Here is a 23387-nt window from a genome sequence, read left to right as displayed (position 1 = left end):
CTGAAATATTGACCAAATTTTACCAACTTTGTTTTATTAAAAGAAAGTGGTATTTTTTAGATTATAAATTTACATAGTTAACATTCTGTTTTTAAAGAATATACTGCAGATTTATTTTTAAATTTTATTTTTGCTCTTGAGGCAAGGTCTCTAACCCAGGTTGGCCTTTAATTCTGTGTACTAGAGGACAGATGAGTTTTGAACTTGAGCACCTCCTGATTTTCTACCACTCAAGTGCTGGGATTCCAAACACGTACCACTATGCCGGATTCATGTGGTGCTAGGAGCTGACCAGGGCTTTATGCACGCACACTAGACAGTACTCTACCAACTGAATTAGACCTCCAGTCTCCCCCAAGCTCCTTCTCGAGAGACAGTCTTGACCTATCCAGATCTGACTTGAATTCACTAATAGCCAGGCTGGTCTCAGGCTCATGGCAGACTTCCTGATTCAGCCTTGTAAGGGCTAATGAGCTACCCTCTCCACACCCTATAGATATTTTTACACTTCAAAAACTTAAATTTGTTAAATATAACTTGCAGAAAATTACTGAAATCAACATACAACTTGATAACAAGTTCAATGGCGTAAACCTCCCTAATTAAACTACAGAACTTTGCAGGGACCCCCAAACTCTACTTAGCTGCTATTTCCCTTTTCCTAAAAGTGTGTTCCTGTCCAAATTGTTAGAGAGCTCATTTTCTTAATACTTTTCCGTGTATGTATTGTCCCTGAGTAAGAGTTTTCTGTGGCTTTTAACTGTCTGGAGCTGTATAGAGGAAAGATGCCCGGGAGCCAAGGAACTGATGGGGAAGTCCTTAGGAGGCAGTGCTGTAACCCACCAGGCAAGGTTACCCTCACCATTTTCCCTCCAAGTTTAACTGTGAAACATAATTTTTTTCCTTTATGTTTTAGATTCATCTTCATGAATCTGCCCTTCATTTTAATTTAATGATACAAAACTTAATTTCCTGCAATGGACTACTTTTTCAACTATTCAAAGAAATGAAATTATTCCTCAAAACTTGAGCTGAATGACTTTTCTCCCTTTCAGAATTAACAAGAAATACAGCTTTGTCCACCGAGCTAGATTTCTTATTATGCCTTTATTTTTAGGCCTGAGGCTTGACTTCCGTCTACTCTATTAAATAGCTCTATTGCATAAGAACTGGTTTTACTGAAGCTCTGTGACTTGGGATAGGTCTTACTTACTTTACATTGACTTTGTCACTCCTCATGTTCTGTGGATATTGTTTGTAGAGACTCTTTATAAGTGACAAGTTTGTATTGGTTGTTCCTTTGTAACCCATGATTTCTGTTTTTCTCTTTGAAGAATGTGAAGCTTTCTGCTGAAGTAGAGCCCTTTATTCCCCAGAAGAAGAATCTGGATGCGTTTGTGCTCCCCATGGCTCTCCCAACTGACAATGGAAGTGTTTCTGGGGTCGAACCAACTCCAATCCCCAGTTATCTGATTACTTGTTACCCATTTGTTCAGGAAAACCAGTCCAATAGGTAATTTTGTTATTCTTTATTGATGGGGAGATAGAACTTGGCAAAGTACATTAGTCTTTTTCATAACTTTCTTTTTTTTTTTTTTTGTTCTTTTTTTTTGGAGCTGGGGATCGAACCCAGGGCCTTGCGCTTCCTAGGCAAGTGCTCTACCACTGAGCTAAATCCCCAACCCCCATAACTTTCAAACTTTAATCATTTATTTGTATTTTTTTTAAGAGGAAGTAATTTGAATATGCAGAAATTTGAAAGCTGTCCAAATATATTATTTTCTTGTTCTTTCTAAGAGGAAGTGCATTTTTCCGAACATGTCATTGAAATAAATTGCAGTATAGTAACCCAGGGGATATGTGTAATACAAGAAACCTTTCTTTGAGGTTAGGTGCTTACTCTCATAATGGCCAGGACAAGGTCTGGCACAAGAAGGAAACACGAGGGACAGGCGTTGAGGTGCTATGGTTGCTGAGTGCTCATCTGGTGGCTTCTGTAATCTAGCAAACTTCCTGCAGCTCCGATAGCACGAGCCTGGTAGCACTGAGGGTAGGGCTTGTGGGAGCTGTGATCAGCTTGCTGACTCCTGCAGACTGATGAAAACCCACTGCTGCGGTTCACTGTATTGACATAGAGACGCACTTTCAGCCTCTTTCAAGTTATGCCACAAGCAGGAAATGGTATTTCTCAGCGCTGTGGGATAAGTGGGGGAGGCTCTATGGCCTTAGTGGCTCTGCACACTGTCTGCGGTGCACTTCTACGTGTCCACAGCCCATTGTAGCTCACTCATAATTCTAGGTGTGTGATGTACCTTGTGCAGTAGAAATGCCCCAGGGAATCTTCTGAGTTTCTTACAGCAGACTTGTCAAGGTACAAGCAGTAGCAAATACAGATTCCTCAGCTGGGCTTGGACCTCATTAAGAATCTTCGAATGTGGCGCATGCGCGGCGGAGCCCGGCTCAGCTGTGCGGCCGCGGGAGGTGGTGGGCCGGGGCCACCGCTGAGGCCGCCGGTGCCGGCCGGACCCGGCGCTGAGGAGGGGCCATGAGCTGGTTCAATGCCTCGCAGTTGTCCAGCTTCGCCAAGCAGGCCCTGTCCCAGGCCCAGAAGTCCATCGACAGGGTCCTGGACATCCAGGAGGAAGAGCCGAGCGCCTGGGCCGAGGCCATCCCGTACGGTGAGCCAGACAGTTGAATTTCTGAATGAGAAGCTAGAAAAGAGGGAGACTCAATTATTGTCACTTAGTAAGGAAAAGGCACTTCTAGCTTATGATAACCTGAAGGATGAAATGTTCAGAGTAAAAGAAGAAAGTAGTAGCATTTCTTCCCTGAAAGATGAGTTTACCCAGAGGATCGCAGAAGCAGAAAGGAAAGCTCAACTCGCCTGAAAAGAGAGAGACACTGCGAAGAAGGAAATGAAAACCATGAAGGAAGAACTTGCCTCTAGATTAAATAGTAGTCAGACTGCAGACCTTCTGAAGGAAAAGGATGAACAGATTCAAGGCTTAATGGAAGAAGGAGAAAAACTTTCGAAGCAGCAGCTGCATAATTCCAACATGATTAAGAAATTAAGAGCTAAGGATAAAGACAATGAAAGTGTTATTGCAAAGCTGAAGAAAAAAGCTAAGGAGCTGGAAGAGGAGCTACAGCATTTAAGACAGGTCCTTGATGGCAAAGAAGAGGTTGAAAAACAACATAGAGAAAACATTAAAAAACTAAATTCTGTAGTAGAACGCCAGGAAAAAGATCTTGGCCGACTTCAGGTAGACATGAATGAACTTGAAGAAAAGAGCCGAAGTCCTCAGGCTGCCCTAGACAGTGCCTACAGAGAACTTACTGATCTTCACAAAGCCAATGCTGCTAAGGACACTGAGGTACAGGCTGCTCTGAGGCGTGAGATGAAAGTAAAGAAGAACTTTCTGGGGCACTGGAGAAGGCCCAGGAAGAAGCCCGTCAGCAGCAAGAGACTTTAGCACTTCAGGTGGGGGACCTTAGGCTAGCGCTGCAACGGGCAGAGCAAGCAGCTGCCAGGAAAGAGGATTACTTACGCCATGAGATCAGTGAACTTCAGCAGAGACTCCAAGAAGCAGAGAATCGAAACCAGGAGCTGAGTCAAAGTGTTTCATCAACAACAAGACCTTTGCTTCGACAGATAGAAAATTTACAAGCAACTCTAGGATCCCAGACATCGTCATGGGAGATGCTAGAGAAGAATCTTTCTGATCGGCTCGGTGAATCACAGACCTTGTTGGCTGCAGCAGTTGAAAGAGAACGTGCAGCTATGGAAGAACTCCTAGCCAACAAAATCCAGATGTCTTCAGTGGAGTCGCAGAATGCATTACTACGACAGGAAAACAGTAGACTGCAGGCCCAGCTAGAGTCAGAGAAAAATAAATTAAGAAAACTAGAGGATGAAAATAGCCGGTACCAGGTTGAATTAGAAAATCTAAAAGATGAATATGTAAGAACACTTGAAGAGGCAAGGAAAGAAAAGACACTTTTGAGCAGTCAGTTAGAAATGGAAAGAATGAAAGTTGAACAAGAAAGGAAGAAAACCATTTTCACTCAAGAAACACTAAAAGAAAAGGACCACAAGCCGTTTTCCGTTTCTAGTACTCCCACCATGTCACGATCCAGTTCTCTAAGTGGAGTAGATATGGCAGGGCTGCAGACATCCTTCCTATCTCAGGATGAGTCTCACGACCATTCATTTGGGCCAGTGTCTACGTCAGCCAGTGGAAGCAATCTTTATGAAGCTGTAAGGATGGGAGCCGGATCAAGCATTATCGAAAATCTTCAGTCTCAGCTAAAGCTGAGGGAAGGAGAAATTAGTCATTTACAGCTAGAAATTAGTAACCTAGAAAAAACTCGATCCATAATGTCTGAAGAGCTAGTTAAATTGACAAATCAGAATGATGAACTTGAGGAGAAAGTGAAAGAGATACCCAAGCTTCGAGTTCAGCTGCGAGATTTGGATCAAAGATACAACACTATTCTGCAGATGTATGGAGAAAAAGCAGAAGAAGCAGAGGAACTTCGCCTGGATCTTGATGTAAAAAATATGTATAAAACTCAAATAGATGAACTTCTAAGACAAAGACTCAGCTAACTTGTGAAGTTTGTGTTCCATCAAACTAATGTAAACACTTATATATAAATGCAGACGTACAATAAATTCTTCTACAGAATTAGAAACTTGGATTTGCTGTAGATTGTAAAAAAAACTTTTTAAAAATTCTTTTATAGTACATAGTGATATTTGCAGTTAAATTATTTTATGTAATATTTGAATTTTATTTTTGAAATTGTTCTTTAAAATTTTATTTTTTAAAGCTTTTTTTTTCTTTTTGGTGCCTTGAACAGCACAGAGATTTATTACTTTATCCACTTATCAGTACAGCTAGGAAAGGAGATTGGTGTTTCGTATTATTGTGGATACATAATTAATTGTATTGTATCTAATTTGTATGTGTTTGTACATATTGAGAGATTTACAGAGTAATGTTAACATGGAAATTTTGAAATCTTTCACATTGAAATCTTCAACATATTTCTTAAAAATGTTTTAAACATTTGAGTAAAAAGGTTATTAAGCCTATGACTACTAAATTATAAACTGTTTTCCTTTAAAAGCAGAAGTCACACTGACATGTCTAAAATTTAAAGAGTAATTTAAACTTAAAAAATATCTCTGTTTTGAAAATTTATTCCATGTATCTTCCACAATGAAGTATGAACAAATGTGAATGCATTTTGTTACTTATCCAAAGAAAGCTATAAACATTGATTAGGCTTAATTGGGTAGTAGGAAATGTTGCTTATAATAAATTTTGATAGATAGCATCAGTAGCGGATAACTTTGAAATATTTTACTACACTGTTAAATGAATGTAACATAATAAAATCATTAACAAAAAAAAAAAAGAATCTTCGAATGTGTTGTCAGCACTGGAGAGGTAGAGGCAGGAGGATCGTGAACTCAAGGTGCCTTTGCTTTGTGAGATTCTGTTTGGTTTTGTTTGTTTTAAACATTGCATTATCAAATAATGTAGAGAATTAAGTTTATAAGCTAAACTTAATAATACTAGTTTTCTCTGTAGCAAAATAGCCATGCTCAGTTTGAGAAATTTAATGTGTTTTCTTGTCTTACTGTGCGGTAGTTGCTTGGAATTCATGAGCAAGCCATCCTTCTGAGTATCTAAGAATTGTTAGGATTTTGGTAGTAAGCTTTTCCTTTCATTTTGCTTTGTCATGGCAAAAGTGAGGAAAATGACCCCTCACTTTTCCACAGCAACTGTCGTCCAGGACAGCATCGCCACTGCTGGGTAGGAACTGAATGCAGGATAAAGTGTCAGCGAAGTCTCCTGACTTCCTTGGCATGGGTCTTAGGCTGCCAAGGAGAGAAGCCAGGGCAAGACCTGAATTGGCTAAATGACTAGGGAAAGAGCAGGTATCGGGGGCCTCTATGTAAGGGTCAGCTGTTAGAGCATGGTGCATGGACTGTGAGCTGCTGTCATGTGGACCCAAGCTAAGTGTTTCACTTTTAGTCAAACAGATCTTGAGGGGAGGTTGGGAAACAGTTAATGGATGTGGAGTGTGGCAAGCTCTGAGGCTGGATTCCCTTATGCTGCCATGCTTTTGGTTATTACAAGTACAGGTTATCTCCCAAAAGCAAAGAAACCTGATGGTGTCAGTTGTCCTCTCCCCCTACAAGTATTGGGAGGGCACTGCTCTGTATGTCTTATTGTTTGTTCTGCTTTAACATCACTCTTGGATGTCAATAGATTGTTTTCTCTCTTGTTTGGTTTTGCAGACAATTTCCTTTATATAATAATGATATACGATGGCAGCAGCCCAGCCCAAGCCCTACTGGACCCTACCTGGCCTACCCCATTCTATCTGCTCAGCCACCTGTTTCCACAGAGTACACCTATTACCAGCTGATGCCAGCACCCTGTGCCCAAGTTATGGGCTTCTATCATCCTTTCCCTACACCTTACTCCAGCACCTTCCAGGCTGCAAACACTGTCAATGCCATAACCACAGAATGCACCGAGCGTCCAAATCAGCTGGGGCAGCCTTTCCCGTTGTCCAGTCATCGGAGCAGGAATGGTAATAGAGGGCCAGTTGTGCCAAAAGTGAGTGGCCACACTCTGTGTATAGTTTTTAAATGTAATATTTCTGTTGTTAATACTAGTATAGGTAATTTACTACTTGTACCATTGGCCTTTAATGCTTAATTTGCTATGAAGTATTCATCACTAATAGAAAGTGTAATAGGCATATTATTTTAAAAAATAATTTTTCTTGTGACATTTATTGCCCTCCTTGATTGATAATTTAATTTCAAGTCATCTTCATGATCATTCAGAGAGTTTTACATAAACATAATTCACAATTATTTCTAAATTATCTCAATTTAGTGCTAAAATTGCATAGTGACAATGCCAACATTCAGTGGATCACATGGTTGAATCTTACTGTACCTCAAGCTCTCTCAGTCTTCTGAAATCAGCAGAAGAATGAAAAAAATGTTAGTGGATTCTCAGAGTCCTTTGACCACAGCGTCTATATTTTGAGTTATTAGTGGGAGTAGCACTTTGTTGTTTAGGAGAGTAAAAAACAAGTAAGGGATGAAGCCACTTCCATTCAAGGCCAGGATTAGATTTTGATGTCAATCAATCTATCTATCTATCTATCTATCTATCTATCTATCTATCTATCTATCTGCACACACACACATATACACACACACACATTAAAGATGCAATGCAGTGCTTCTTTTTCTGTTAATTCCGTAAAGGGCTTAATGTCAAAGCTTAAGGAAAGCCCGTTAGTAATCAACACTGCTCACAAGAATACATTTCTGTCAATACCAGAGCTGTTGCTCTTTCCAGACTCCATTAGTTAGTTTCCTCAGTAAAAAGTTTTTGCTGCTTTTTAGCATAATTTTTAAAAATGAAAAACAAGCAGCAGAGATTATCTTGAAAGTATTTTGCCTTGGTTCATGGAAACATTGTGGGTCAAGGGAACTTTTTGGACCACCAAGCATGAAAGGGACAGGTTGAAAAGCAGGAGAGTGGTGTATATTTCCAGGCGTTGGAAGAGTGGGATGGCTCAGAATGGCTCCTCAGAGTTCCAGTGCAGAGACCTGAGTTCAGTCAGAGTCTGGTGTGTAAATCGCTGTTGAGCAACAGTTACTCCTGGTTAAAAATATGAGGAAAGAAATGAGCTCTGTAGTGTTTCCTGTCAGGACTCCAAGGCAGAGATATTTTGCTCATCTTTGTTATGAATTTAGTCACAGGGTAACTTTTCATACTTTTATTACCTTTTAAAATAAAACATATATAACCCTTCATATGACACTATTAAAACCTCGTTAATTGGGGTTGGGGATTTAGCTCAGTGGTAGAGCGCTTGCCTAGCAAGCACAAGGCCCTGGGTTTGGTCCCCAGCTCCGAAAAAAAAAAAAGAAAAGAAAAAAAACCCCCCCAAAAAAACCCAAAATAAACAAACAAACAAAAAACCCTCATTAATTGTTAATAATTGATTTAAAAAATAAAAATGCAGGTAAAAACTAAAACCAAGTCAGGTTAATTTAGTGAGGCACTCGGGATAGTTGCTGGGAGCCAATCACCTGTCTTCTGCAAGAGCAGAAAGCAGTTTCAAGCAGTCCTTACAATATTCTTTTGAAACAGGGTCTCAGTATGTAGCCGAGCTGGCCTTGAGCTCACAAGGCAGAGTCAGAGTCCCAAACTAATTGGCGTGTTCGTGCTTATCTAAAAATGTGTTGAGTGTGCTTATGGTGCATTGTTTAGCCTCTGATGCTCCTTAGTGGATAATGTTTTGTGGGAAACATTTAGGTCTTTCTGTAATGACTGTGTAGTTTATGTTTAGTACATTCCCTCATTCACTGACTGCTGCTTCTTTTTTTTCCTTCGTCTTTTAAACTTAACTCAGCCACAGCTTTTACAACAACATATAAAAAACAAAAGACCACAGGTGAAGAACGTGGCTACTCAGAAAGAAACAAGTGCAGCAGGTCCTGATAGCCGATCAAAGATTGTGCTTCTGGTTGATGCCTCACAGCAAACTGGTAAGGCAGTGCTCTGTCTGCTATTTACTTGTCGCTCTCACATGTGTGGGTAGGTGTGTGTAGTCAACATTGATACCGAATGTCCTCTGTTGCTTTCCTTCCTTCATATTGAGGCAGGGGCTCTCACTGAGCCTGGACCTCCTTCGATGCCTTGGCTAGTGTGTCTAGCTAGCTTGTGTTTCGGATTCTGTCTCTGCCTTCTGAGCTCAAGGCCCTCTCAGCTACATTCTGAAACCCCGTCTCAAAAGAATATTGTAAGGACTGTAGAGACGGCTCAGTGCTTAAAACTCTTACTGTTCTTCCAGGGGTCAGGTGATTGGCTCTCAACAGCCGTGTCATGTGCCTCACAGTGGCCTGTAACTACAACTCCATGGAGTCTGACACCTCTGGTCTTGTGACCATCTGTACTCTACCCTCCCCCATTCAAAATAAAGTAAAAAAAAACAAACTGTAAACATAATGAAACTCATTTCATATAAGTGATATATGTCCACAAAAACTCTTAAAAATACCATCACATATAAGAGGATTCCCTAAACTGGTGTAGATTGACATGAATGAAGTAGTTTTTGCTCTTCATTATGCAGTCCTTTCTGTTGGATATTTAGTCATATTACCTTATATATGAGCAGAAAGAGTATCTTGGAATTAGTTAAACGCCATCTTGCTGTGTAGGGCCTAAAAGCAATGTGCTTAATGGGCTGCAATGCCTGCAGTAGTTATGGGGAAAGTCATGTGTTCCAGAGCTGTCCTTCTTCATAGTGATCCATTTCTGCATCCCTTTGTAAACCCTGGCAAGGTTCTTAACAGTACTGTCTGAGCTGGGTACATGCTTTTTTTGTTTGTTGAGACGTGATTTTTCTGTGTAGTCCTGGTTGTCATGGGAATCACTGTAGACCAGGCTAGCCTTGAACGCAGAGATCTGCCTGCCTCTGCCTCCAAGAGCTGCTGTTAAAGGCAAGGGCCATCATGCCTGGCTTTGGGTTTTTTGAGAGGGGAAGGGAGAGGGAAACACATGTTTTTAATCCCAGCATTAGGGAGACAGAGGCATGTGGATCTTGAGGTTGAGCCTAGCCTGGTCTACAAAGGCAGTTTTAGGATACAAGTGTAAAATGATGATTAATATTCTGTATATATTAGTTAATGCTGGAAATTAATATGGCAGAAGGTCTTAACCAGCTAGTGCCCTAAACAACCATACAGAGACCTTTTACTATTTCAGAGCTTAGGCCTTAGCTGGGTAGACTCTCATCTAAATTAACCTGACCACCTAGCCCCATCTGCCACACGGTTAGCTTTACCTTCTAGACCCATAGTCACGTCCATCTCCTCTCGTGAATCCTGGCAAAAGTACTTCTTTCTTCCCAGAGTTCCTTTGTGTTCTGCCTTCCATTTCCTGCCCAACTAACTGGTCATCAGATTTTTACTAAAGCCAGTCACCTTTCATTGAATCCCTTCTTTGACAGTTTCATGCACACATTTTGATTATCGTGCCCCTCGTTCCCTCCAATCAACAGTGGGTTGGTTGTTTGCTTTGAGATAGGAACTCAGGGTAGCTCTAACTGACCTGTACTCAGCTCTGTAGACTAGGCTGGCCTTGAACTCATAGAGATCCTCCTGCCTTTTCCTCCTGAATACTGGGATTAAAGTTATATGCCACCATGCCCAGCTATTTGTTTTTAATAGCAAAGCAACCGAAGCATACCGTGAGTGATAGAAAGTTTAAATGCATTAGTTTACCCATGTAAATGCAGTCTGTATTACAGTGGCATCAGTTATTAGCTCTATACAGCTGAAGGTTAAAACTAATGTGGAGGGAGCTGGGATAAGAAGATGCAGCTGATATTTTGGTAATACAATATAAAGCTATAAAAGTGCATGCTTTCTGTTTTAGAATTACGAAAATCAATGGAAAATCCATAAGGGAAAGTGAGTGAAAACTAAACGCAGGGTAGTGGTGAGGGGTAAGTGGTAGACTGCTGAGGCACGTGTGGTGGCCTCACAAGGTTAGCTGTGTCCTCTCTTAAAGGGCTGGTCATGTTTAGAATTATGATACAAGTATTTTATTTTTATAATGACACTGTGCTACAAGTTGTTAGGAGCATTTTAAATGATTTTTTCAGAGTCACATTTTTCCATTTACAAACTGCCATTTTAATTAATAATTTAACAAGAATGTATAAACTTGGTCATCATAATTGTCCACTTGCCTTGCCTTGCCCTGTAGATTTCCCATCAGACATTGCTAATAAGTCTCTCTCGGAGAGCACAGCCACAATGCTCTGGAAAGGCAAAGGCAGGAGGAGAAGAGCGTCCCACCCTGCTGCAGAGTCCTCCAGTGAGCAGGGGGCCAGTGAAGCTGACATTGACAGCGACAGCGGTTACTGCAGCCCCAAGCACAACAACCAGCCTGCACCAGGGACTCTGCGTGACCCTGCCTCTGGGACCATAAGTGTGCGTAATGCTCTGTTTCTATTTTGTGTTTGTTTGCAGTTTTTATTCCTGCTCTTAGTACTTTGTTGAAGCTGAAGCACTCTTTTTTCTTTTTCTTTTTCTTTTGAGCAATTCTTAGTAACCATAGTACTTTACTTTTCTTGAAAATAGAAATCACTCATTCTCAGTAACAATATACTTAACACTAGGTTAAATTATGAAACATTTGCAAGGTGTGGCATATTGCCTCTGAATTAGGAAGTAATCGTCCTCTCTGTTTTGTGTTTTTTAGCATTCGGAGTCCTCGGGCTGCACAGGTAATTATTTTCTGCAGTGTTTCTTTTTCTTTTCGTGTGTACTTTATTCTTTGTCCATTCAAGTTTTCCTTTAAGTGTGGAGCTAACCAGTGTTAGAACAAAGCCTGGAAGTCTCCAGTGCTTCGAGTTAATTGAGAAGTATATGTAGTGTCCTGAACATGTTGAGAAAATGTGGTGTAGACTGTTATGCAGGATGGCATTTGTGTCACTAAGAGTGCACATGCGGTTTTAAACTTACAGAAAAATTCCGTGTCTGTAGTGACTCACTGTTTAGATTTTGGCCTTCTTTATCAACAAATCTTATCTTTAATATCTTTACATATTTGATACAGGTGGTGTAAACTGGCCCAAAGTAACTTGCCAGGCAACTCAGAAAAGACCTTGGATGGAAAAAAACCAGGCATTTTCTAGAGGTGGAAGGCAAACTGAACAAAGAAATAATTCACAGGTACTTTGAATGATTTTGGAAATTTGATTAGGTGTGAGATGGATAAATTAAATTTATAATAATGGTGTAGCATTCAGGAATCAGAGTATAGCAATTAGGAATCACAGTATCCTTAAGTTTTAAAGATGCAAAAGTTATCGAAATGTGAACTCCTGTGTGCTGTGGTAAGCTTGAGGATCTGAGTTTGAATCCCCAGCACCTACTTAAGTACTCTCGTAAGAGTACATCAACAGTCGCAGAGCTGGGGAGGCAGCCACCTTAGCTAACTGTGATCTTCAGGTTCAGTGAGAGAGGTTGTGTCTCAAAAGAATAGGGTAGAGAGAGATGCAGAGGAAGGGCACACACAGTGATTGTGTGAGTGCAGAGTTGCCATGCCCCAGGCCATGAGAACCTGCCTCACAGAAACAAATGTGGTTGTTTTCTGAGGAAGGACACCTCAGGTTTTTGTCTGAGAACACGAAGGCTTGCACACGTGCACATGTGCATACATGAACACATGCATGCATATCACACACATGCACAGGAAGCTCCCATAGCTATAACTTGTCAAATGCCTTTGCTAGTAAGGCATAAGTAATGACCTGGTAGGTAATGTGTTGAGTGAAGGTGGTGAGAACATGCATGTAAGTGGTACCATGTTTCTACTCTGTGTCTGAGTAAGTGTGTTACAAAGTTTGGAAAAGAAAGCCCCCATCTACCTTGCCCTTGTGCCTGTTTTCCTTCCATATCAAAACCTAGATCCTCTTCTCATTCTTAGGAATGGCTATTGAGCTAGCCAGGTGTGCCTTTAATTCCAGCACTTAGGAGGCTGAAGCAGCAGATCCCAGTCACTTGAAGGCTATCCTGGTTTTCAAAGCAAGGCCCAGGACATCCAGGGCTACACAGAGAAACCCTGTCTCAAAAACAAAACAAAAAAGGATGAGTGGCTGAGCTTAAGGACTGCAGTCTGGTCTTTAGGCTTTCTAACCACGCAGTGGCTGTAGGATTAGGACAGCTTGTAGGATAAGGGTCAGTCTCTGGGCACCAGGCCTGCTGAACCATCTCTTCAGCTTGGATATTTTGATGTGGCTTATTAACACTCTTGTATACTAGTGCCATTGTCACATTGATGGTTACCTGGTGCCACAGTGTGGCCAGACTAGGCAGGTGCTGGTCAGTCATGCCGAGTGGGCTGTGCACAGCTATGCATCTGTCTACAGTGACTGTCTTCACGTGTTGTTTGGCTGTCAAATCAGGGAGTTGTTATTGGTCATTATTTCTCCTTTTCATTTTCAATAGACTTCCTGGGTTCCTTATATATCTAGTTAAGGAATTAGAGCTGTCATACAAATACAAATGGACCCGAAGTCAGAGCAGAGCGATGGGTCTGTCTGCCTGCTGCTGCCCTTCACTAACCAGACAGTCCCTCGTGCTGCCAGGAAGGAGAAGTGATGCCCCTTCCTGGTTCTGGCAGTCAGGCCATCTTGTTTCAGGCTCACGAGGCAATCCAGCTTTAGCTTTATTTGATGATAAAGACTAAACAAAACATGTGAAGTGTTTACTGACTTTGCTGGAGTTGGAACTGCCTGCCTTGCTAAGAGTCTGGGCTGGGTCCTGGCCCTGGTTTTGTTGTTTGCTCATTTTGTATCTGTGTCCATTAAAGGAAATAACCCTGAGGGGAGGGGAAAAACATTTTAAGTCCTTTATCTCTGCCTGATAATTGGTGAGAAAAAAGAAACCAAGTGAGTGTATCTTGTTCTTTTTTTTTGAGGGGGGTCTTGCCCTAGAGCTGAGGCAAGTCTGGAACTTACTCAGCAGCCCAAGTTACTCTGAACTTGCGACCTTCCTGCCTTAGTCTCCAAAGTGCTGCTGCCATGTGCTGCTCTACCTTGCAGATCTGTTTATTGTGTGCTTCCTCCTTCATTCCTAAAGCATTAGAGGCGGAGTTTGAGAGTGTATCTTCCCTCTACCACCGATGTTCCCTTGTGCTAAGATTTTTCTTAAGTATATATTTGTTTTTCCCCCAAATACCAACTCCTTTTTAAGTCAAAACATAATGCTGCTCCTTTGCAATTTCTGATTGTTTTCTAGACTTTAAAGGCTTTTAGAGGTGAATCCTACAGCAAATAGTGGCCTCTATTTATTTATACCAGTTCTTTTTTTGTGTGTCTTTGTGTGTGAGTGTCTGTACGTGTGAATGTGTATAGTCCAGCAAGTAACTGCAGAAGCTCTCCTTCCACCTCATGTGCATCCCAGGGGTCAAGCACAGGTCAGCCAGGCTTCCCAGGAAACAAGCACCTTCACTCCCTAGGTGTTCTCACCTGTCCTTGTGCTACTTTTATACTACAGTGTTTCCAGATATTTTTATCAGAGACTTAATGATGAATGGTAGCACATGGTTGTCCATATTATCAAAGCAGCGAGTACTTTTACTCACTGACTATGGGACTAGAGAGCTGGCTGAGTGGGTAATAATGCTTGCTGTGCCAGCATGAGGACCTGGAAGTCCTCAGCACCTATGTAAAATGTTAGTCATGGATGTGTATGTCAGAAACCCTGACACTGTGGGGGCAAAGACAAGAGGATTGCTACAGCTTCCTGGCCACCATCCTAGCTCCTGGTTCACTGAGAGACCTTAAATCCAGGGAATGAAGCTGAGCCTGACAGAGCAGGACACCCCATGCCTCTCTCTGACCTCTGTCTGCACACAGAGGCACATGCATCTGTGCAAACAAGTGTGCGCCTGTGCTACACACAGATTAACCATTGAAGATACAGACAGTGAAGGGAAAGCCAGCGACGTACGGATCACATTCAGCTTGGCTCTTACCAGTGCAGACTGACTGGCCAGCACGCCCCAGTCATCCCACTGGCTCTGCCTTCCTGCATTGGAATTAGAAGTACGTGCCACCACATCTGGTGCCTTTAAAAGTGGATTCTGATAATCAAACCCAGGTCCTCATGTGAGACAGGCAAGTACTTTACTGCCTGAGCCCTTCCCACAGCTCCAGGCCCCACCTCTTGGAAGTTCCACACCTCTTAGTGGTGCCAAATCTTCCAGGAATCAAGGTCTAAACAGGATCACTTGAGGGAGACAGTATTCAGATTAACATGATAGTTAGATTTTCAAAAGGTTTTGATGTAGTTGTGCATCTTGGTGTTTTTGAGTTACTTGTGTTTCTTTTCCTATAAACTTGTCTCAGCATGTCTTTGCTTACTCTGATGCTTGTCTGTTTCTTTTTACCTTGATTTATTTTGAGGTCAAGTCTCAGTGCATTGTCTAGGCAGGCCTTGACCTTTAGTCTCCTTCCTCAGCCTCCCAGAACTGGGGTTACAAGTATGCCATCATTGAATCTTGATTTCATCCCCCCCACCCCCCTGTCTCTCTTTATCCCTCTGTTTTATTCCATATACCTGTTTCTTTATTTTGAAGCAGAGTCCCGCCCTGTAGCTGTGTCTAGCTTGAAACTTCCTATGTAGACCAGGCTATCTTTGAACTTGGTGATCCTGCCGCTGCTTCTTGAATTTCAAGACTACTGTGTCTCAGCAGCAAACTTAGAAGAACTGACGGAAGCACTCAGTTATGAGATTATTGGTTTACTCAGAGGCTATTGGAAAATCTGGTTCTCAGGAAACTGTTAGTTTGGAAGTTTTAAGTTACTGGCATTTTTCCTTTTCTCTCTCTCTTCCCTTCCCCGCTCCCTCTCTTTTTTGGTGATTGGGTCTTTCTGTGTAGCCTTGACTGGCATGAACTCACTCTGTAGACCAGACTGGCCTCAAACTCATGAGATCAGTCTGTTTCTGCCTCATGTATGAGTTCCATGTCTGACAGACCTAATACTTCTTAGCTCCACATAAAACAATCAAGTTGCATTTGCTTTTACAGAAACACTGTTGAGTAGTTTTTTTTTTTTTTGTTTTTTTTTTTTTTTTTTTTGGTTCTTTTTTTCGGAGCTGGGGACCGAACCTAGGGCCTTGCGCTTCCTAGGTAAGCGCTCTACCACTGAGCTAAATCCCCAGCCCCCACTGTTGAGTAGTTTTGATCCAGCAATACATATACACTAACTGGTTCACAGTGGCAGGCATGAAAATGGGCCAGGTGCAGGGCTCTGCTTGTGATGTCCTTGATTTGCCTTCATGCCTGCCTCACATCGTTTGGTGTTAGGATTATGAGGTAGGTGTCAATAGAGAGGGGCTTCTTAAATCTCTTTATTCCTTCTGAGGGGTGTTTGGTGTGAGCTAACATCTCTTCTTAAGAGAGAATTTGAACACATGCTTTTTCTTTACCCTCTGACAGTGAAGTATTTTGCTGGCTTATTAGTAAGATGTCTCAGTCTGATTACCATAGAAAGTGCCATGGACTTGGTGCTTGTGAGCAGAAGACTTTAGTGTTCCAGGGTCGGGTACAGGAAGGGCAGCTGGCTGGTGAAGAAGTGTCTGCCGAAGGCCTGCTTCTTGGTTCTTACTTCCAATGTTGCCCTTAAGTAGAAGAGCAGCTGAGAGTTCTTTGGATCCTTTTATAGCTTCATAAATCTCATCCATGATGTTCTGCTCTCTGACCTGATCACTTCCCAGAGCCTGTCTCCCAGGACTTAGGATCTCAACACAAGGATGTGGGGGAGATACAAACAGCTCCTGTAACAGGATAATAGGACTTCATGTGACTAGATAACGTTCTGTCTCTTTAACCCTTCTTCTTCCCCCTCCTCCTCCTCCCCCCTCCCTTTTTTTTTTTGTTCACGTGCGCATGTTGAGTGGGGGTATGTTTGTTTCATTTCTTTTTTTTTTCTTTTCTTTTTTTTCGGAGCTGGGGACCGAACCCAGGGCCTTGCGCTTGCTAGGCAAGCGCTCTACATCTGAGCTAAATTTACCCAACCCGTTTGTTTCATTTCTGACTGAGGATCTTGCCTTGTACTTCAGCTATTACCACCATTCTTCATATTGTAACCCTGGTTGGCCCCGACTGCACAGTCCTGCCTCTTCTGCTGTAGTGTTGGGGTTATATAGACTCTGCCACCTTTCTTCTTCAGCCTTTCAACTTTGCCTTGAAAGCAGAGTTCTTACTGAAGAGTTTTCTCTAGGGATGCTTTTTAGCCCAGACTGGCCAAGGATAACCTTGAGTTTTTGGTCTTCCTATGTCTACTTGTTTGTGTAATCTTTTCACTGTTGGCTCTTCCCAGTCAGCTGGTTCTCTAGAAATGTTTTCAGGTGATTAGTTTACTAGCCACAAGTACCTCATGGCCAGCTAATGAGTACTCCGCTGTGTGGCGGATGTAACCCGTTAGCAGGAAGGACTGTTCACCACCTGGAGGACCTTAGGCATGTCAGGCTTTGGCTCCTGGGAGTAAAGCTGGTAAAAGTGTTCAGCTTCTGGGCAGAGAAAAGCCATACAGTGTCATGTCTCATCAGACGCTTTAACTATTGAAGGTAAGTTACTCACTTTGTAAAGTGCTGTATTTCTTGAGACAGTTAATGGGAATAGTAGTTTCTTTCTCAGGTTGGATTCAGATGCCGAGGACACAGTACTTCCTCAGAAAGAAGACAGAATTTGCAAAAAAGACAAGACAATAAGCACTTAAACTCTACTCAGTCTCACAGAAGTGACCCAAATTCTGAGTCTTTATATTTTGAGGTAATTTTCAAATTTTTACTTATAAACTATTCTAAAAAAATCTTCATTAAAAATGAATTTGGTGATTGTGTTATAAATGCTGTATTTTCATGTGTCAACAGGTTACCCTGTTAGATTATAAGTAACATGATACACTGACTCATCGTTTAACGTTTTACTGATTCTTTGTGAATTTCACATCATGTCCCCTAATCCCACTCATCTCCCCATCCCTTCATATCTATCCTCTGCCTTTGCAACCTCCCCCCAAAATAAAATAAGATAGGAAACGTCCCGTCTTGTCATGGAAGCAGTAGTGTGTCACGGTGCGTCACAGTGCGTCACAGTGTGTCACCGTGTCATGCAGTGTACCTTTTGTCTATACTCCTTTGCTTGTACATGTTCATTGCAGTGAGCCATTTTTCCAGTTAGAGGCCTCCGGCTTCTGCTGCATTACCACCCAGACGCCCCTCACATATCCCGTTGTTGCCCTGTACCATGGAGGTCATGCAGCTTTGGATCTGTCGGACCAACCCTTTCATGAGCTCCGGCAGATCGTAGGTAGTCACTCGGAGCCCTAGATCTGGGCCTGGGACGTAACTGAGCTGGTAGCCTGCCAACTCTCGACCATGTTTCTTTGTTTACTGTGGGTTCTGTTTGTTTGCATGTGGAAGCCAGAGGACAACCTCGGGTCTTGCCCCTCAGACATCATCCACTTTGGTTTTTTTGACAAACGGTTCCTCATTAGCCTGGAGGTCGGTGATAAAGTGAGGCAGGCTGACTGGTGAGCCTCATGGATCTGCCTGTCTTCACTTCGCAGCACTGGGATCTATCTCCATGCCTGCCCTGCGCAGCTGCTGTTACTTAGGGTCTGGGAATTGAACAGCTCCTCATGCTTCCAAAGTTAGCACTTTCCCAGCTCTCAGGACGTTTAAGCATAGTCTTCTCTCTGTTCTCAGATACGGGGCTTTGGGCAGAGTCTGTGGTCTTGGATTGGGCGTCTTTGTCTTTACTACTTGCATAAGTAAGGCCCTGGGTTTGATCCCCAGCAAACACATATGTGTGCATGTGTATGAGCACACACACCACACACCCACACAGACATGAAGGCATGTACACACCCTCACACACCCCTTTGTAGGGTTAGCACTGAACATTTTCACTGACAAAGTGAAACTATTTCAGGATGAAGATGGGTTTCAAGAACTAAGTGAGAGCGGAAATTCTAAAGATGAGACTATTCAACAGAAACTTTCTTCAAAAGTAGTGAGTAACCCCTTTCAAAATTATAAGAAAAACAGAACACCTTTTCAACTTGGGCTATACGGCAAGGAGTCTGGGGTGGTATAAAGGGTGTAGGGCGGCGTGGTGTGTTGGGCAGTATGCTCACTGCGTGCTTAGATCCACTGTGTGCGTGTGTGTGTGTGTGTGTGTGTGTGTGTGTGTGTGTGTGTGTGCGCGCGCGCGCGCACAGAGTGCTTGGGGAGGACGGACTTGCACGAGCTGTTTCTCTCAGGTTTCCATCTTGGCAGCAAACTCTTGTACTTTTTGAGCCTTAATGTTTCTTTTCCTAAACAAAGTAGTTTTGGGGACGTCGGCAGTTCTCTTATTAGATGAGGAAACCTTAAATGCTCTTATACCACATACATTCTGTATGCAAACTTCCCTAGACGAGCATCGCCTGTTATATTCAGTTTGTCCCTTTGTCTCCTATTCTAAAATGGGCCTCCTGCTTACCCTGTTCTTTATGATCCCGAGTCCTCTTGAGTCTCCTTTCGTCCTGCAGTCTGCCCCAGTCTGCATTGTCTTTCCTCACTGTTGGCTTCTGTGAAATGACTAACAGATGTGTTTCTCCTGTTCCATAGTTGGATGACCTACCTGAGAACTCACCCATCAATATAGTTCAGACTCCGATCCCCATTACCACCTCAGTTCCTAAACGAGCTAAGAGTCAGAAGAAAAAGGCCTTAGCTGCAGCCCTTGCCACAGCACAGGAATACTCAGAAATAAGTATGGAGCAAAAAAAGTTGCAGGTATAAGTAATTTCTGCACAGTTGTGCTTGTCTGTGATTGTGTTGGGATGGATGGGAGTACCAGTGTAATTACAATTCGTCAGATTTTCCCAGTCACAAAAAATGAATCCTTTCTTATCCATCTCTTAGGAAGCTCTATCAAAAGCAGCTGGAAAAAAGAATAAAACCCCAGTGCAGCTGGATTTAGGGGATATGCTGGCTGCTCTGGAGAAGCAACAGCAGGCAATGAAAGCCCGTCAGATCACCAACACCAGACCGCTGGCACATCCAGGTGATGCCTTAGTTCTGAGCAGTTCACTGCAGCCTCTGGGTCTAGCTACACTTTTCCCTACTCTTTACGTGGCCCCTACCCCCAAAGAGACACTGTGGTGCCATGTCGTGTCGAGCAAGTCGATGTCAGAAAACAGATTCCAGGACTCTGTCTCCATCAGTCCTGCACCAGTACTGAGGGTCAGCTGAACTCAGGTTGTCACACTTGTGGTACAGACACTTAGCTGCTGAGCCCTCTTTCCCTGGCCCCGTTCTTATTAGGCTTATTTGTTTGTTTTATTTTGTTTGTTTTTCTTCTTCAAGGGTTAAAGTAAAAAAATCAGAGGATAAGAATGACAAGTGTTGATAGCTTTATATGTGTGAATGAGACACTGATCTGACTTCCCGCAGTCTAACCAGATTTAAGGTTCAGTGTTCGATCCCCCACCTTTTCTTCTAGAGGACTAGGTATAGCACAAAGGAGGGAAGGGCACCATTTGAAAGCACTAATGCTGAGAAGCAGAATTGTCTCCTGTTCTGTTCCCAGATGGTCCCAGCCCAGGACTGTTGAGTAGGTCAAAGATAGGAATGGGTGGCAACATCTGTGCAGGATGCCGAAACCTGTGGTGGAAACCCCTGCTGTGAGGAACTTGGTAGAGGTGACAGTGAGTGCAGTAGCAAGCTCCTGCGATGGATGGAAGCCGTCCTGCAGCTCAGAGCTGAGGCTGCAGTCAGGCTGACGGGGTTGGAAGCCGCTCTTTGAAGTGTTTCTTTAGGAAGATACTTATCTTCCCGTCCTTTAGTTCTTTGTGTTAAATTGGAGTAGTGATAGTGCATAATCATGGTTGCTGCGGGGATGAGATGATAGATGCAAAGTGTTCAGAAACTGGGTCAAACTAGTGCGTATTGTTACAAAGAGGAGGTTGTTTACCTGTGACCGCTGAGACTTGGTTAGGATTTTTGTTATTGTTAATTGCTATCTTTCTTTTGTGAGACAAGGCTGAAGTAATCCCACTGCCTTGGTTTCCCAAATGCAGAAACTACTGGTGAGCCACCATGCCCAGATATCTGTCATTTTAAAAGTTTATTTTTCTTTAGTTGCTGGGAACTAAACCCAGGGCCTTGTGCTTGGCTAGGCAAACACTTTACCATTGAACTAAATCTCCAACCTTTTTCTAATGCTTGAACCTGAGGTGTTTGAATAGGAGATAAACTTCTGCCACTGAACTACATCTCAGTTTTACAGCTGTGATTGAATCAATAAAAGTAATGTTAAATAAATCTGAGTATCAGTGTATAAAATGTGCAGTCGGAGCATTGGGATTATGGGGAAGATGAAGACAGACCTACTCAGAAAACACATACCTGGCTCAGCTTCGAGCTGACCCACAAGTAAGAGCTTACTCTTGCAGAAGACCTGGCTTTAGTTTCTAGCACTCAAGTGGCAGCTCACAGCCATTCACAACTTCTGTTCCAGGGCATCTGATGCCCTCCAGCAGGCATCCACATGGTGCACGTTTATCCATGCGTCTGGGTGAAATGTTATCCACTGCTGAATGAACTGGCTCTCAGGAGACAGCTATGCTAGGCTCCTGTCTGCAAGCATAGCAGAGTCATTAATAGCATCAGGGCTTAGCTCTTAGATAGATGGGTCTCAAGTTGGTCCAGTCATTGGTTGTCTTGTAGGAGAATAGACACACATAAATACATGATCAACAGTGGTGTCTTAGAAGACATACATCAAGTTCTGTGAGCCTGTAGAAGACAGTGGTTTATGGCAGTCGATGAAGAGAAATAAAGGTCACAAGTCATGGGAGGCAGTGTTTGACTGGACCTTGAAGAATGAGTTGGGTTCTTGGCATATAGAAATGAGACTCCCTTCTGTTCCCAGTCTTTATTTGAAAGTATTGAATAGAAAGAAGGTATTAGGAAACATAAGAAAAGAATGGGAGTGAACATTTGCAAGGACTTGACGGAGCGTGGAGTAGTAGACTGTAGAAATAGGTCAAAGACAAGTGCAGGGTGTTGGAGAGATGGCTCCATCAGTGAAGTGATTTCCACGTGAGCTTGAGGACCTGAGTGTGGATCTCTAGTACTGTGTAAAAGCCAGGCAGTGCACACTGTAATCCCAGTGTGAGAAACACAGAGACCAGCAGATCCTTCAGCATATTATCCAGCTAGTGCAGCTGAATTGGTGAGAGAACATGTCTTAAAACTAGGATTGACAGTGATTGGGAAGACACACAGCACCAACATCTGGCTTCACATGGGTATGGACACATGTGCAGGCACACCCCCACACACATACTGTACCTGCACTCTCTGGCTAGTGAAGAGTGCTATGAGGATACCACAGTGACCTAAGGAGAGTTGACAGTGGCCTTGGACATGAAATGCTAGCAGCGGAGGCCCTGGTGGTCCCATTTGTCATGTGCTTATACATGTGTAGTTCAGGTTAGAAGTCATTTAGAATGAGGGAGAAGCCCTTGTAGTGACCAGGTTTCCGTAATAAAGGGAAGAGGAGCCAGACGAATAAATATGAATGAATGATGTTAGAAGAGGCCTGGGGAGAAGTTTTGAAGGTTGGGAAATTGTATTTGGCAACTGCAAAGTTCTGTTGGGTCTTTTCAGTATACTTACAAGAGAGTGGATAAGGCCAAGGCCAGATGGTAGTGGTTTGGAAAACAAAGGGGTCAGAATGGTACTGAGAAGTTTGACTGGGAAAAGGGAGCAGTAAGAGCACTGTAGGCTGAAGCAGGCCAGTTACAGGACTAGGCTTTGGGTTTGCCTCCCAAGCCAGCTTTTCTTTTAGACAGGGGTGTGTGTGTGGGGGGGAGAGAATGCTTGAGAAAAGGGACAGAACAAGTCCCAGAGGAATTAAAGTGGCATTAGGAACTGAGGTGGTTAGTAGGCCTTGGACAGGAGGAAGGATGTCTGTCCCTTCCTTTTTGACTTTTTTTCTTTTGTAATTTGGGCAGTGTCTTCTCAAGGAAATGACAAACAAGCTGCCAGAGTGGAGGGGTGAGATTCGGAGGGTTAGAAACGCTAAAGGATCAGGGCTGAAGAGTGAGGTCTGAATGGTGTGTAGGTAGCAGGTGCTGGGTAGCAGGGCAGTCCGAGTTCCTTCTGACACTGGGCTGAGGAGAGGAGCCAGAGGCTGCACAGGTCTGAGTGAGGGTGAGGAGAACTCAGGTGGACCAGGCTGTCTAGAAGCTGCCCAGTGTCCAGCTGACTGGAGAACTCTAGGTTGACTGACTGCATTGACTTACCTTCCTCCTCCTCGGGAGGTGAAAGCTCCGGCAGGAAGCTGTCTGAGCAGTGCTGCCAGCCATCATCATGCCGTCTTTTCTGTCTATTGCATGGGAAGAGAATTCCTGTGTTTTTGAGGATTTATTGAGGAGATTGTCAGCACGTGGGCATTTGACTGCCATAGTGACTCTAACGCTTGAGTCTGTTTTCAGTTGTCACCACAGGCACTTTTCACACTAAAGACTCTAACAGAAAAACCCTGACCAGAAGTCAGCCGTGCTTGACATCCTTTAATTCTCTGGACATTACTTCCTCTAAAGCAAAAAAGGGAAAAGAGAAGGAAATTGCAAAGCTGAAACGACCCACAGCGCTGAAAAAGGTAACCCAGAGTCTGGAGATGTTTCTTTTATAGGGTAATTAAAGGTTTACTTTTTTATTTCTTTGCAAAATTAGTTGCGTTTTAGGAAGTAGA

General features: G+C 42.9%; 1 protein-coding gene and 1 pseudogene across 2 annotated transcripts in view; both read left to right on the top strand.

The window, feature by feature from the left end:
- Secisbp2l (SECIS binding protein 2-like) overlaps positions 1–23387 on the top strand; it is a 46483-nt gene that overhangs the window by 7086 nt on the left and 16010 nt on the right. The window contains exons 2-12 of one of the 2 annotated variants that reach the window (XM_087650934.1): positions 1335–1513; positions 6314–6638; positions 8461–8596; positions 10824–11050; positions 11322–11346; positions 11679–11794; positions 17259–17405; positions 18570–18650; positions 19250–19417; positions 19547–19688; positions 23128–23294. In XM_087650934.1, coding sequence (XP_087507060.1) covers positions 1335–1513; positions 6314–6638; positions 8461–8596; positions 10824–11050; positions 11322–11346; positions 11679–11794; positions 17259–17405; positions 18570–18650; positions 19250–19417; positions 19547–19688; positions 23128–23294 — 1713 coding nt within the window. 2 annotated transcript variants of the gene reach the window in all.
- On the top strand, positions 2484–4704 carry Tmf1-ps1 (TATA element modulatory factor 1, pseudogene 1; annotated as a pseudogene).

Source organism: Rattus norvegicus, chromosome 3, assembly GCF_021556685.1.
Source record: "Rattus norvegicus strain SHRSP/BbbUtx chromosome 3, alternate assembly SHRSP_T2T, whole genome shotgun sequence".
In the NCBI taxonomy this organism is placed as follows: Eukaryota; Metazoa; Chordata; class Mammalia; order Rodentia; family Muridae; genus Rattus; species Rattus norvegicus.
Note: the sequence above shows the minus strand (reverse complement) of the source record. Positions and strands in the feature narration are given on the sequence as shown.